Genomic DNA, 12637 nt, shown 5'->3' with positions numbered 1-12637 from the left:
AAGACAGCAAATACAAGGAAAACCGCAATTTAAAAAGTGTTTACAATTTAATCGAAGTCCTGTGCATAAATTATCCAGCGCTGGCGGGCTAAATATGAACTATATAAATTACAAGATTTATAGCTACAAGTTGTTGAAATCTACGAAATTTAATGGCAAAATATGTTTTTGTTTTTGTTTTTGTTTTGATTTAAAGACAGTTTGCCGGCAAAAGAAAAAAACCCGTGATTGTTGATGCAAATTGTTAGTTGCGACTTGACGATTTGACAGATCTTAGGCGACCGTAGACCTTAGACCGAAGCACGATTTTGTGAAAGTTCGAAGCTCCATAACTTCGCTCCATCACATTTACCCAAGCTGTTTTTTTCATAGTCATATATTTGATATCTTGACTTTAAGTATACGAAATATTATTGAATAATTTTGGGTAGCACATAGTAAAATATTTTTTTGTTTTTACACTATTTTTCATAAGGCGTAAAGTATAACTTTAAAATAAATTTAAAATAATATCAAAAAGTAGCTAGAAATTTTTATAAAGCCTTTGGACTAAACTTAAGATGTCAATTAACAATTTTAAGAAGGTTTGAAGTCATAAGAGTATTTAAGTTTGCCACACGAGGCCACCAAAGTTGACTTAAAATCTGACCGTCTCAAAGCAGCGATTTGACGAAATTTCATTTTTCGCGATTTTCTCGTAAAAAATGCAATTTTTTTTCAAACAAAATACCTCATGATTTGTTTCATGTTATGGTCTATCTATGGTTAAAATATGAGCAAAATCTATTTTTTGAGCTTTGCCACGATTGTCTGGTTTTTACAGACATCTTCTCTTAACTCTAAAAGTTTAAAAATGCAAAACGGTTTCGATTTGGATATTTTTTTGGTCGTAATCAGTTTTACTTACTAGTATTCCTAACTTCACAGTGCTCAGTTTACCTAATCATGATGCTCCAAAATCTATGCTTCATAGAACAAAGACACTCTTCCTCAATTGTCTTCCTAATTTTCTTTGCTAATTTTTCTTTGGCATTAGGAAAGCTACCTGAACGATAAAACTTCATTAATAATGTTATCATAACAATTTTAGGCTTCCAGTTATTTTGTCGACAGCATCTGTGGTACCAAATATACCCAAGACTGTAACAGAACCGGCAGAAATCTGAGTAAAAAGAAAAAAGTATTCAAAGCAGTGCAATGTATAAAAAACGATGTCACATTTCTTGGTCCATACATCGATCCCGCATTCATTGTTCTACCTCCCTAATTAATGTTTCTACGTCGGACAAGCTAAAATGTGTCCTTGATATACAGCATGGAACAAACACCGATTGCTGAAAATGTCTGTCTTAGAATCAATGTATTCTAAAGGTACATTAAGAAAAAAATCGATAACTACTAAAATGAATTCGAGTTTGTTGGTCGGACATTCTGTATTCCAACCAATCCAGCATACAATTTTTTTTTTCTTTTTTTGAATTCTACTCAACGTGCTATTTTCTAAACTCTGCTGCACAAATAAATATTTAAACTGCATGGAAAACGTTTTTGGAATAAGGAAAAAAATTAATTTTTAGCTGCACGACGCTATGTTATTTTATGCTGTTCAATGATTTATCTTTTTATAGCTTTATCAAATTATATGATTTTTTAATTAATATTGCATTACATGTAAGTCTGATAAACGTTTTGTTGTATTCACTTAAATATTTTTTTATGTCCATATATTTTTCCAATATCAATTTTGTGACTTTAAACTTTAAAATTTAAAAACCGTAAAATCACGACTATAAGCGCTCCTCCCCTCCCCTCCCCTCCCCCTTCCCTCCCCTCCCCTCCCCCTTCCCTCCCCTCCCCTCCCCCCGCACCGGCATAGGCTGTAAGCTCTCTCATTTATAAGCCCATCAAAAACTTTATGAATCAATATGACCCCAGGGAGGGCCGATAATCGGGATGCTCGGGTATACCGGTATCTTTCCTTCTCATTTGTCTTTTAATTAATAAATGTAAAAAAATAGCTAGTGACAGCCAGCTAATGAAAGTTAGTGTGTATGGTTGTGAGGATAAATTTGGGGATAGCAGGTGGTGGACCTTTCCTAAACTTGTCTAATGAAATTCTGGAGGGTGAATTACGCTATTAGAACACGTCTTTCAAGAGGGAGCTATGATTCTAAGAAGGTTTTGCACAGCCAATTTTTTTCATTAAAAGATCCATGCATTAGTAGTGCACACAACACACAAGAAAGAAGTACATGAACTTACCTGTGTTCTGCCAGCATCATAGACTAGATAGGTTTTCAACCGTTCTTTCTCTGCTTGAAGTTCCAAATCCATTAAATGTGCCACATTGTTTCCTTTAACGACAACCTTGAGTTGACTGGAAAGGAGACAAAAGCACTATGTACTACCACTTATGATTATATATCTTTGAACAGAACTATTATCTTTACGATTGCACTTTTGAATAGAGTACTGTAAAATAGCAAATCCGTCATTGTATCTTTTTTTTAAGTTGGAATCAAATGGTTTCTACATTTTCAGGTTTTGAGCATTTTGAAGTAAAGTCTAACAATTAAATATAAATCATAGATTCTTTGCCAAATTACCATTGTCTTTCTTGGTTACACACTCATTAGTAAGGGTTAGCCTCAAGTCAGTGTCAAATAAAGTAAAGTAAAAATGTCCAGTTTCAACAATGTAAACACTTTAAAATTCCACAGACTTCATGAACAACTTGAATATCTTACCCAAAATGAAAGCTAGCTGGCCCTTAACTTTTTTCATCACTGGCCCTAGCTTACAAATTAGTGAACAGAAACTGGCCTATTGACTAGTGGTTCTCAATTTTTTACTAGCTGAGAGACAACTTTTCTAGCCATAAATTGACTAGTGTAGCCCAGAGCTGGACCAACTTTTATCAGTGCATGCGAAGCAGAGACGAGCAGAGTAGCAGAAATAGACTGTTAAGAGCTGCAACTATAAAAGTTGGACCAGTGGAAGATTTTCTTTACATGCACCATCACATCCTGGGATGTCAAAATTGAGGAATAACTGATACCACCCTGCAGCACTTTTCACAGTTTTCTTTGTATTTTGTGCATGTGCAGTACTTCATACTATTTTTGAGTTCTACGTTAATCAGTTAGCATGAAGTTGGACTAGTCCAATTCTTGACTAGGACTAATGCCACTACCGATAAGGTTGGGCACTGCTAACAATGAACAAAGCTGGAGTATTCTCTTACCCATGGTTTTCCCATTGCAGAATAATGTGACTTAAATTATTCTGATCTGCCAACATCCTTCTATATAGAGATACGGATGCATGACCAACTTGTGCTGCTATCTTACCAACACCCATACGCAACTCAGTATTAACTACAAACACCATTTTACATGAACTGCGATACTCCTTTTTATCGGATAAAAGAACTTCCAAGTCAGGCTGTGCTTCAATCTATAGTATCGGTAAAAATAATTTGTTAGCTATTTCAATAGAAGCTTGAACATACTGACTAACTTTGTCCCAGTTTGGAAAATATAATATTACATCAAAAAGTGTTATAATATAGCTATGATATCATATAGATGCCATGCAAAAACCTTGTTTTTTAATTATACAAAATGAGGTTACTTTATACCTTGAGTGGTTCATCAATGTCTTCTAAATCTGAATTATTCAATATCCATGAAGCTGCTTCATCTACAGACTTGTTTTGAGTGTGGTAAAGACCCTGTTATGATATGAAATACAAGAGGTCAAAATCTCATAACATGCATCAAAGTACATTTAGATTTTGACTGAATATCTGATTTAGATTTATAAAAAAATTCTAATAATAACTTGCTGGTTTACCAGTAGTACATTAGATAAATTATACTTTTAATGTCTACTAGCTATACTGTATTGTATTCTTACTAATATCTACCTTGCCGTATTTTTAGTATCAAGATTGGGTACAACAATGTCTCACCCCTTCCTTACTGTGGAGAGCAGTGCACAGATGCTTCCCCGTAAAGAGGGGAGGGATGAGAGTGGCTCTAAACAGATGCTCATCTTTTTATTGGTATATGGGGTAGGGGAAGGCATAAGGGAAGGGGTATTAACCTATTGACCTATTGACCTATTTTTTGATTGTACATGTATGTTATGTCATTGTGGCCTCTCAGGGGAACATTAGTACAATTCAACAAAAGATTTCTTATTGGCATCCTTTTTTGAAAAGCACTGGCCAAAATGGCAGCCATGTTTTGTCTTTTTTGAATCCCTTGGGAATGCTTGGAACCCATCAATATAAGTACAAGTCCCTAATAGATGACTTGTACTTACAGGTCATTTCTTCTATAGTCAAAACATTTCCAGCTGAAACTTTACCCTCTTACTAAATTTAAGCAACGTTACTACTTCATGTAAGACTACATGAAATGGCACTATTTCATAATAAAGTTAAAGGTAAGGGTTTGGATTAGGGTTTCAGGACGTTATAATCAATAATCAATAATCAATAATCGAATAGTGCCATTTCATGTAGTCTTACATGAAGTACTAACCCGTATCACAGCTCAGCTATAATATTTTAGGGTTGATTTGAGAGAAGGGAGGAAAAACCGGAGAGCGGGAAAAACCCTTGGAGTCAAATTGAGAGCCAACCAACTCAGACCACATGGCACCACAGGTGGCCCGAGGTCACGCCGGAAGTCTTCGTATCGTAAATGCGGGTTGAATTTGGATATAGTCTTTCTTCGAAATTATGGTGACTGTATTTTTTAACGGCCTAAGATACAAAAGTATTTAACTTATAATTTATAACTTTATAATCTTTCTTCTAAATTATGGTGAGTGTATTTTTTAACGGCCTAAGATACAAAAGTATTTCTTCCAGCGTGACCTCGGGTCTGTTGCCGAAAGAAATCCGTTGAACTGGTGTACAGTGAGCTCCAAGTACGGGTCAGAACAAGCGAGGTAGTATGTGAATACAGGCAAATTTCATGGCTTAAAGACGCGAAGACTAATCTCTAATGCGACTTTCTTGGTTCTATAGGGATGTGAGAGAAGGGTCATGACTAAAATTTGGCGCTGGAAAGAAAATTTGAAGACGTACGAGGTTTCAAAGACCCGTGATGGTTCGCTTTTGGGACTTGAGTTTCCAACCTTCTCTTATTTCTTACTGGTGGAGGGAAAAAATCTTAAAACGGGCTAAATTCAAAAAATAACCACGCAGTTCAAAAGAAGTGCTATTTCTCAATGATCGGGTAGAATTTCGAGGCTTTATTTCACGTTTCAATGATTTTATTGAAATTTTTGATGAATCTCCATACATTTCCTTATAGCAGGACACCACAGAAACCAAGCTTGGGCTACCTGTGATGGCACATGGGGCGGCATGCTTGTAGAAAAAACAATTATTCTTACTGAATTCGTTTTGTTTGCACTCTGTACAGTTTCAGCCCTTAATATTAATCATAAATAATATGATTCAAAATACAATGTAAATCTTCCAACCATTGTGTAGTACTCTACAAGAGCTGCTTTACCTTTATGCAAGCATTCTTCGAAAACCCCATTTCTTGTAATTGTCCCAAAAACAATGTCGTTGGTCCCTCCCATGTATCGGGATGACCTTTCGGTTCCGAAGCAAAGGGACTGTTTATTTCTCCTCCTTGATCATCGTCTTTACTAGGAAGAGACATCTTAATAGCTTGTTCTAAGAGAGCTTCATCAGCCTCCTCACCTCGAGCGTCCGCCATTTGCAAATGCCAACCACAGGAAGCCCGTGCAATAGATCAATATCTATATTTAGGTTTCCCGCTGCGCGCTTTCTTGTGTTCTAATTGTTTTGATATTTTTATATATCATTTAAAACTTAAAAGACTAAATGTGATATAAAAAGGTTTTAAAGGTTTTTGTTTGATGGAAATATTCACAAACATCTCCCATGGTTGGGCTACCTGTGTTTTATATCCCGCGCATGCGCAATATTCCATGTTTGTAAAAGAAAGTCCACAATACAAAATGTTTGGGTTGCGATTGTCATGATATTAAGAGCATTTTATGGCGGATTTTATTAACGGTAGGTTAATATACCATTGTCATCATGCTGAGGAATAACTCAGGCCAAAAATTATTTCTTTTTTTTCTCAGCATTTCGTGATATTGAGTCGCCAGAGTCTTTGCATCCATGCTCAAGTTGTGGAAGAAAGTTTATCAGCGATACGTTGGTAAGTGGAAGAGAAAAGTGCAGGGAAGGTCTATATTTCTTAAGTGAAATTGGAGTTCATAATTGAGTTACATTTTTAGGATCTTTTAGCACAATTCAATGGGAGTAATGTAAATAAATTGCTGTTCAGTCGAGATTGAAGGAACTTCTCAAAAGAATTTCTTGTAACAAACTTTATGCTTGTTTTCATATTTGTAAAATCGTGCTTTTCGATCGCAGAGCCGAGATTTTGAATATAGCAAGGACATATGAGGCGCGGACAAACTCTTTTCAATAATTGTGTACATAGGAGATTTGTCCAAATAACTGCTTAATTGTGTTATGAATAAATGCGCAGTTTTCACTATTTCATCACGCGACGCACGTTGCTTGGTTACAGCGATATAGAATAGCACGTGCGTTGATTGGTCAGAAAGTTGAAACGTAGGTTTAAATATTCATACAGTATTTTTTTAATTTAAAAAAATTGAAATGACAAACTTGAAAGGTTCCTATGATGTACATTAATTGCTGGGCCACCTGTTGTAGCTGTAAAATGGTTTTTTCCTGAACCATTATGCATGTGACAGCTGTCAATCAATGTCCCTATTTTACCAAGTAATTGAGAGTAGTTTGTAAGCTTGATCTCAAACCCTCTACCTCCGCAAGTTCCAGGAATACATAAATAATCTAAGAATTTTAGATTTATTCTTACTGGTTAATTCATTTTTAATTCTTGTTTTAGGTTCGCCATGAGAAAATATGCTCCAATTTGAGAAAGAGGAAACCATTTGATTCCTCTAAACAGCGAACATCAGACCTCACAGAGGCAGATAAAGCAAAAGCTTTGCATCCATCTAAACCTCCAATTAAAAGTAAAAAAGTTAGTAAAAGAGTTAAGTAGAAAATTTAGTTTGGTTTATCAAATATTAAAAAAGTAGTATGCAATGTAAATCAAGGCTTGTATTGTTATTGATAGAGCACTTGACTCTCATAGCTGAGGTCTCAGGTTCAATTCCTGGACTCAGATCTGCAGGCATATGAGTAGAGTTTGCAAGGTCTCTCTCTGATTTCAATTTTTTCTCCTGGTTCTCCACTTTTTCTCTTTCTATGAAACACACTAAATTCCAATTTGATCTGTAAGTTAGCCTTGCCCTGACTTTGATCAGCCCAGCAGTTGCTTCTGGGTTTGATGTATGAGTTAGTCTTGCCCTGACTTTGATCAGCCCAGAGGTGCAAGTGTTCAATGTGTGAGTTTTGCCATGGCTTGACTTCAGTCAGCCCAGAGATTGTCTCTGGGTTCAATTGGTGAGTTAGCCATGCCTTAACTTATATCACCCCAGAGGTTGGTTAAGGGTGGTCTCAATTGATGAAATTGAAGGTTTTCAAATGTTTTCCGGTTTTATTAAAATGCTGACCCTGGCTTAGACAAAAATAAAAAAAGCTTTATTAATTAGTATGCATAATTTTTATACATTTTCAGAATAACTGGAAACAAAAGCATGAAGATTTTATCAATACAATTCGTTCAGCAAGAGGAATTACAGCTGCCACCAAAACAGGTGGCCCACTTCCTCCACCCCCTCCTCCCAGAATAGATCCTGACCTTGTTCAGTGTCCACACTGTAGTAGAAGGTTCAATGAACATTCTGCAGAACGGCATATTCAGTTTTGTAAGGAGCAGAAGAGTCGTATCGGAAGATCACCAGGATCAGCATCTAGTGTTGCAGCTCAGAGGTTTGCAGCAAGAACCAAGGTACAGAACCATGTATACAGTAGATCAGTTTTCAGATGACTGTGATTTCAAAGCTTAGTGAATGTACATTTATGCCTGCCTTGCAGCAACCATGTTGTTTTCTAGAATTTTGATTGGCTGTGATTGGTCTGTCAGTGCCATTACCTTGGTGTGACCGTTGTCCATGCCATTGGTGATAGGATGCTTTGAGTATTTAATTGGATGAAGATTAACTTCTTGTGCAATGCAATTGGTCTGGCATATGTCACAACAGCATTCAAGCCACAACCTGTTCAAAATGCTTCATCCCACATCTACTAGTATTCATGAAGTTTTTGTAAATGAAAGTTATAAATTATTGATGTCAGTAATGACCTCATTTTCTGAAAATATCTATAATTTGAACAAATCTACGTTTGGCTTAACATCTACAAAATTTATAAGTTATCATACTGTATTGCTCGATGTTGCTTGCAGTTTGTTTTTTTGTTTGTTTGTTTGTTTGTTTGTTTGTTTTTGTTTTTTTGTTTTGTCTTTTTTACTAAGCTCTTGTTAACTTAATCCTTTAGTATAAACCTCCTCAGTTAGCAAAGAGACCCCTTTCTGGAACAAATGTGTCATCTGCTGGCAAAACGAGACAGACCAAAACTAAGTATGAAAAATCAACCCCCCCAGAATCAAATCAGATATCAAGATATGATGAACGACCTGTCAGACACCAAGGTAAGTGAAGAATAAACATGATATATTGTAATGTAATGTAGATATATTGTAAATAGACCTTTTCAACTTTGACATTATGTTTTCCCATTTCAGACCACATGTCATTCCCTAAATTACCATTTCTTTGTTTAATGGTTGCACATGAGAAGGCACATGAATATGGATACAACTCAAATGAAGAATCTTATTGTCAAGAGAATGATGTGGTCTGACATGGGAAAACATTATGCCCAAGTTGTAAAGGTGTATAAGCTTGGGACGGTTGGGGGTAGATTGGGTAGCTAACCACTCACCTTTGGAGTTTCAAAAATAAGAATAACAGGTATTAGCATATACCAACTTGCGTAATTCCTTAGAAAGCGCACGCTCATTGGTTAATTGGAGGTGAATATTGTACGATATTCACCTCTGAATCTCAGAATATTGAGTCTGCAACAAAATGCATCTGCCGGCAATCGTTTTGCTACAATTTCCGATGAGGAAATTGAAAAAATGAAAATAAATGCCATTCCTATCAATACTAAAAAGGCAACGAAGTATGGCCTAAGGTTTGCTAAGAGCTTTGCGTGAATTTGTCACGCTAACTAAAAGTTTCTGATTGTTTGTTTTTATTGAATTATTGTATATAAAAATAAGTTACTCTGTACACAAGTTGGTATATTCTAAAACAATTATTCGCCTTCAACGAATAATTGCTAAATATAAAATCAAAAGAGGAAGATATACACCGCAGCTTTCTAGGTGTCAACCACCCCCTTAAAATCGTCCTTTATCTGGACTATATTATTGGTTTTCATGACTTTTTTTTCAATTTAGAGAACAGTTCAAAGATAAGCCATCAATCATCCACCACTAAACAAGGTGTAGTGAGAAATAAATTGACTGGGATGGCTTCGGCAGAAACTTCAAAAATGCAATCAAAAAGTAAATTAAATGAACAAAAAGGTAAGTTAATTGCTGATTAAGATATTGTTAGGTAACTAACAAGATCTTCGAGTCAATAAGCCATCGATTTTATCCCGAATTTCTCACCTTTTGTTTAATAAATGAATAACGAAAAAAGGGTTTAAACAAAAAGGTGAGAAATTCGGGATAAAATTGCATGCGCAATGGAAACGATTCTTAAAATATGAACTGGCTTATTGGCCTCTCTTCACTAGCCGTAATGTTTTCCCATTTCAGACGACTCTTCATTCTCTTGAGAACAAGATTCTTTGTTTGAGTTGTATCCTTGTTGATGTGTCTTCTCATGCTCACGCATTAAACAAAGAAACTATACTCTAGGGAATGGTACAACGTCGAAAATGGGAGAATCTAAAGAAGGCAATACTTCATGCATCTATAATTATATTTGTTTTGGTTTTAGCTTATCATTCTAACAGATACAAGACTATAGATAATCAAATGAGGCTAGAAGGCTCAAAGTATGATATAGAGGCAAGCAAGGCAAAAGAGATCAAGTATGGGCGGAGGGCCAGTAAGACGAAGGAAGATGAAACAGACTACATGTCTGAGTTATCAGCACTACAATTAGATAATACTAGAGGTTCTGTGACTGATAAGAAGAGCAGAAGGTGAGTACGCTCGTGTCAGGTACGTTGTGATGTCATAATGCATGCACGCTCTACCAATCAGAAGCGAGATTCGTGGCAGTTTTTCATAAAATTGAATAATCGACAGCAGCCAATCTTTAAGTGCAGATAAAAAGATTTATAATTATTAATATCAATTTTGAAATCACCAGCAAATCCAGTGCGACGAAATTGCATCATTTTGAGGTTGTTATTACATCATCTTGCTCATCATCCAATCAGAACCAACCAAAAGAGAGCTAATCATGTCAAAAAAAATCTATTTGAGTGTTGAGCTTGCCGCGTCTTGGCGATTTTCGGAAGAACAGCAGAACGAAAAAAACGGCCACAGATAAACAACAAAATTTTGGAAGACTTTCGAAACCAATTTTAGCGTGAAAAGCGATATTTTATATTAAGTTTTCGGTTGCAGGAATTTTGCAGTCCGTGATACCAGTCCTACAGAATTTGATGACTATCATGAATCGAGATCTGATCAACCATCAACAGGGAACAAGAAGAAACCTTTTCCTCCCAAGGCGCAAGTTCACAGAACAAATACACGAGATCATGACACAGAAGATCATGGGAGACTTTCTAAATTCTGTCATGAATGCGGCACTAAATATCCTGTAACCAGCGCAAAGTTCTGCTGTGAATGCGGGACTAGGAGGCTCCATATCAATTAGCAGTCTCCACTTTTCTTTTTAACTACTTTGTAAATGTCTCAGAAATGAAAGGCAAACAAGAAAAAAGTAAGAACGAAACTGGGGGAAAACCGAGACCAGGGCCCGGTTGTACGAAGCCTGGATAGTGCTATTCGACGGACAAATCTTATCCAGTGGATAAATTTATTGGATAACAGCATCGACTTATACACTGGATAAGGATTTATCCGCCGGATAGCGCTATTCAGGCTTCGTACAACCGGGCCCAGAAGATAGCTTAAGATAGAAAAAGATGAAAGTAAATTCGAATAGCTGCATTTTCAGGAAGAGATATTTCCAAAGAAAAGAAGACAAAGATGTCGAAATATGCAATATTTCGGCTTAATGTTAAACCATCATCAGGCAACTAATAACTAGACTTACATACAACAATAAATTTAAATATTCTCAACCATATATATCTAAAACTCCACATCGCTGCAGGATATACTTTATGCAGAAAATACGTGCGCATCTTCCCACGAGGAGCCAGACAGTAAAGAAAACGTAAAAAGAAGATGAAGAAGAAGACGAAACCCAAGATAATAAACTGTAGAACTTAATTTGATGAAGAACATAGTGGAAAATGAAAATATGTTCTGTGCGTTTTCTATATTAGAAAAAGATGTTTTCAATCCTAAAACATCTATTCAATCTAGGCTGTCATACATTCAATCACCTTCAATTTGAAGATTTTTCACTACTTTGGACTGTTTTCAGCTGTCCTATATGTATGTCAAAACACGTATGATATGATATATGTTCATTGGTGAATCTATGGAGGCGCTTGAAAATAATTTTCCGAGATCTTATAATTACAAAATTGTAATGAAAAGGAAGATCTAATTACTACTATATAAGCAAAACATAGAGTTAAAATCCACTACAACAAAACAATTTCTAACCCTTTGTATTTTGAAATCGTTTAAAATCCTAGAGATTTTTTAAGCACTTGAAATAGGTTCTTGTCCTGAGCTTCCGTATCCCACTTGAGCGATTGTTAGTAGGTCGGGAACTACGAAATAGGTTCTTAGTATAATATCAACAGCTTTCTTAAACTTCAGTTGAAAATGCGTTAACACAGTTTTGCCTCCTATTATCGTCACGTCGGATATTTGGGTCATAAATACCTACTGGCTAGCAAACCTGTGGCCCTTACAATGACAGAATTGGAATTCTAGTGGAGGAAAGAAAAGGACCAAATTCATCTGTAGTTTGAAAAATAATGGAAAAGTTAAAAATAGAGTTTAGACTTTAAACTTTTGCAGGAAAAACCTTTGAGGTGCTTGCTTGAGTTGTAGGCGTAGCTCAGTTGGTTAGTGCGAGATCTTCAGAGCTTGGGGTCTATGGTTCGATCCTTAGGATCTCCACATCTGTTTCGACTTCTCTCTAATCCGTGTAGCTTCAGCTTTAAATACTCTTAAAACAGAGCACTGATGGAGAGAGGGGGTAAAGTGCGCACCGTCGGCTTCCATTGATAGCAGGTGAATTTCAACTGAAGGAACTACCGACGTTAAATATAGGTGCTTTACCTTTTTTTCCAGCATGATTAATCACATAAGTACACGTATTAAAGTGCCTATCACCCTTCTGACAATATTCACAGTATTGGGTAACATGGGGTAAGATGTGGAATAATCCGAAAATATTTCATAGTTTGAGTGCGGCTTCTTGAAATTATAAAGGTTTTTCCATGCCATATGCT

At 36.0% G+C, this 12637-nt stretch overlaps 2 protein-coding genes across 3 annotated transcripts; one reads left to right on the top strand and one right to left on the bottom strand.

Annotated features, from left to right (window-relative positions):
- Window positions 1–28: 28 nt before the first annotated feature.
- On the bottom strand, window positions 29–5767 carry LOC116291483 (putative peptidyl-tRNA hydrolase 2). Its single transcript, XM_089039235.1, has 5 exons — window positions 5535–5767; window positions 3641–3733; window positions 3245–3456; window positions 2263–2377; window positions 29–1162 (listed from the first exon to the last, which is right to left on the bottom strand). The coding sequence occupies exons 1-5, from the start codon at window positions 5745–5747 to the stop codon at window positions 1076–1078; spliced, it is 720 nt and encodes a 239-aa protein (XP_088895361.1). The 5' UTR covers window positions 5748–5767; the 3' UTR covers window positions 29–1075.
- A 188-nt stretch (window positions 5768–5955) lies between these two features.
- On the top strand, window positions 5956–11590 carry LOC116291484 (uncharacterized). Of its 2 annotated transcripts, none has more exons than XM_031698653.2 (8): window positions 5956–6070; window positions 6142–6218; window positions 6942–7079; window positions 7680–7952; window positions 8501–8654; window positions 9471–9599; window positions 10021–10228; window positions 10659–11590. In XM_031698653.2, exons 1-8 carry the CDS (start codon window positions 6052–6054, stop codon window positions 10912–10914), a joined length of 1254 nt encoding a protein of 417 aa, XP_031554513.2. In that variant the 5' UTR covers window positions 5956–6051; the 3' UTR covers window positions 10915–11590. The 2 variants fall into 2 exon arrangements, with proteins under 2 accessions (XP_031554513.2, XP_031554512.2); XM_031698652.2 differs by having other exon boundaries at window positions 6942–7091.
- The last annotated feature ends 1047 nt before the right edge of the window (window positions 11591–12637 follow it).

This window comes from Actinia tenebrosa, unplaced genomic scaffold (genome assembly GCF_029948245.1).
Source record: "Actinia tenebrosa isolate PJP-AT-01 unplaced genomic scaffold, QUT_ActTen_1.0 PGA_scaffold0__85_contigs__length_37466705, whole genome shotgun sequence".
Lineage (NCBI taxonomy): Eukaryota > Metazoa > Cnidaria > Anthozoa > Actiniaria > Actiniidae > Actinia > Actinia tenebrosa.
Note: the sequence above shows the minus strand (reverse complement) of the source record. Positions and strands in the feature narration are given on the sequence as shown.

What these genes read in the sequence shown, in the direction of transcription:
- LOC116291483 (XM_089039235.1), bottom strand. Translation starts at nt 5,747, where the DNA reads ATGGCGGACGCTCGAGGTGAGGAGGCTGATGAAGCTCTCTTAGAACAA. An exon ending in CTGCAATGGGAAAACCATGG is followed by an intron (nt 2,378 to 3,244) that starts GTAAGAGAATAC and finishes TCTCCTTTCCAG; the next exon opens with TCAACTCAAGGTTGTCGTTA. An exon ending in ATGATGCTGGCAGAACACAG is followed by an intron (nt 1,163 to 2,262) that starts GTAAGTTCATGT and finishes CTTTTTACTCAG; the next exon opens with ATTTCTGCCGGTTCTGTTAC.
- LOC116291484 (XM_031698652.2), top strand. An exon ending in AGTTTATCAGCGATACGTTG is followed by an intron (nt 6,219 to 6,941) that starts GTAAGTGGAAGA and finishes TTCTTGTTTTAG; the next exon opens with GTTCGCCATGAGAAAATATG. An exon ending in GGTTTGCAGCAAGAACCAAG is followed by an intron (nt 7,953 to 8,500) that starts GTACAGAACCAT and finishes TTAATCCTTTAG; the next exon opens with TATAAACCTCCTCAGTTAGC.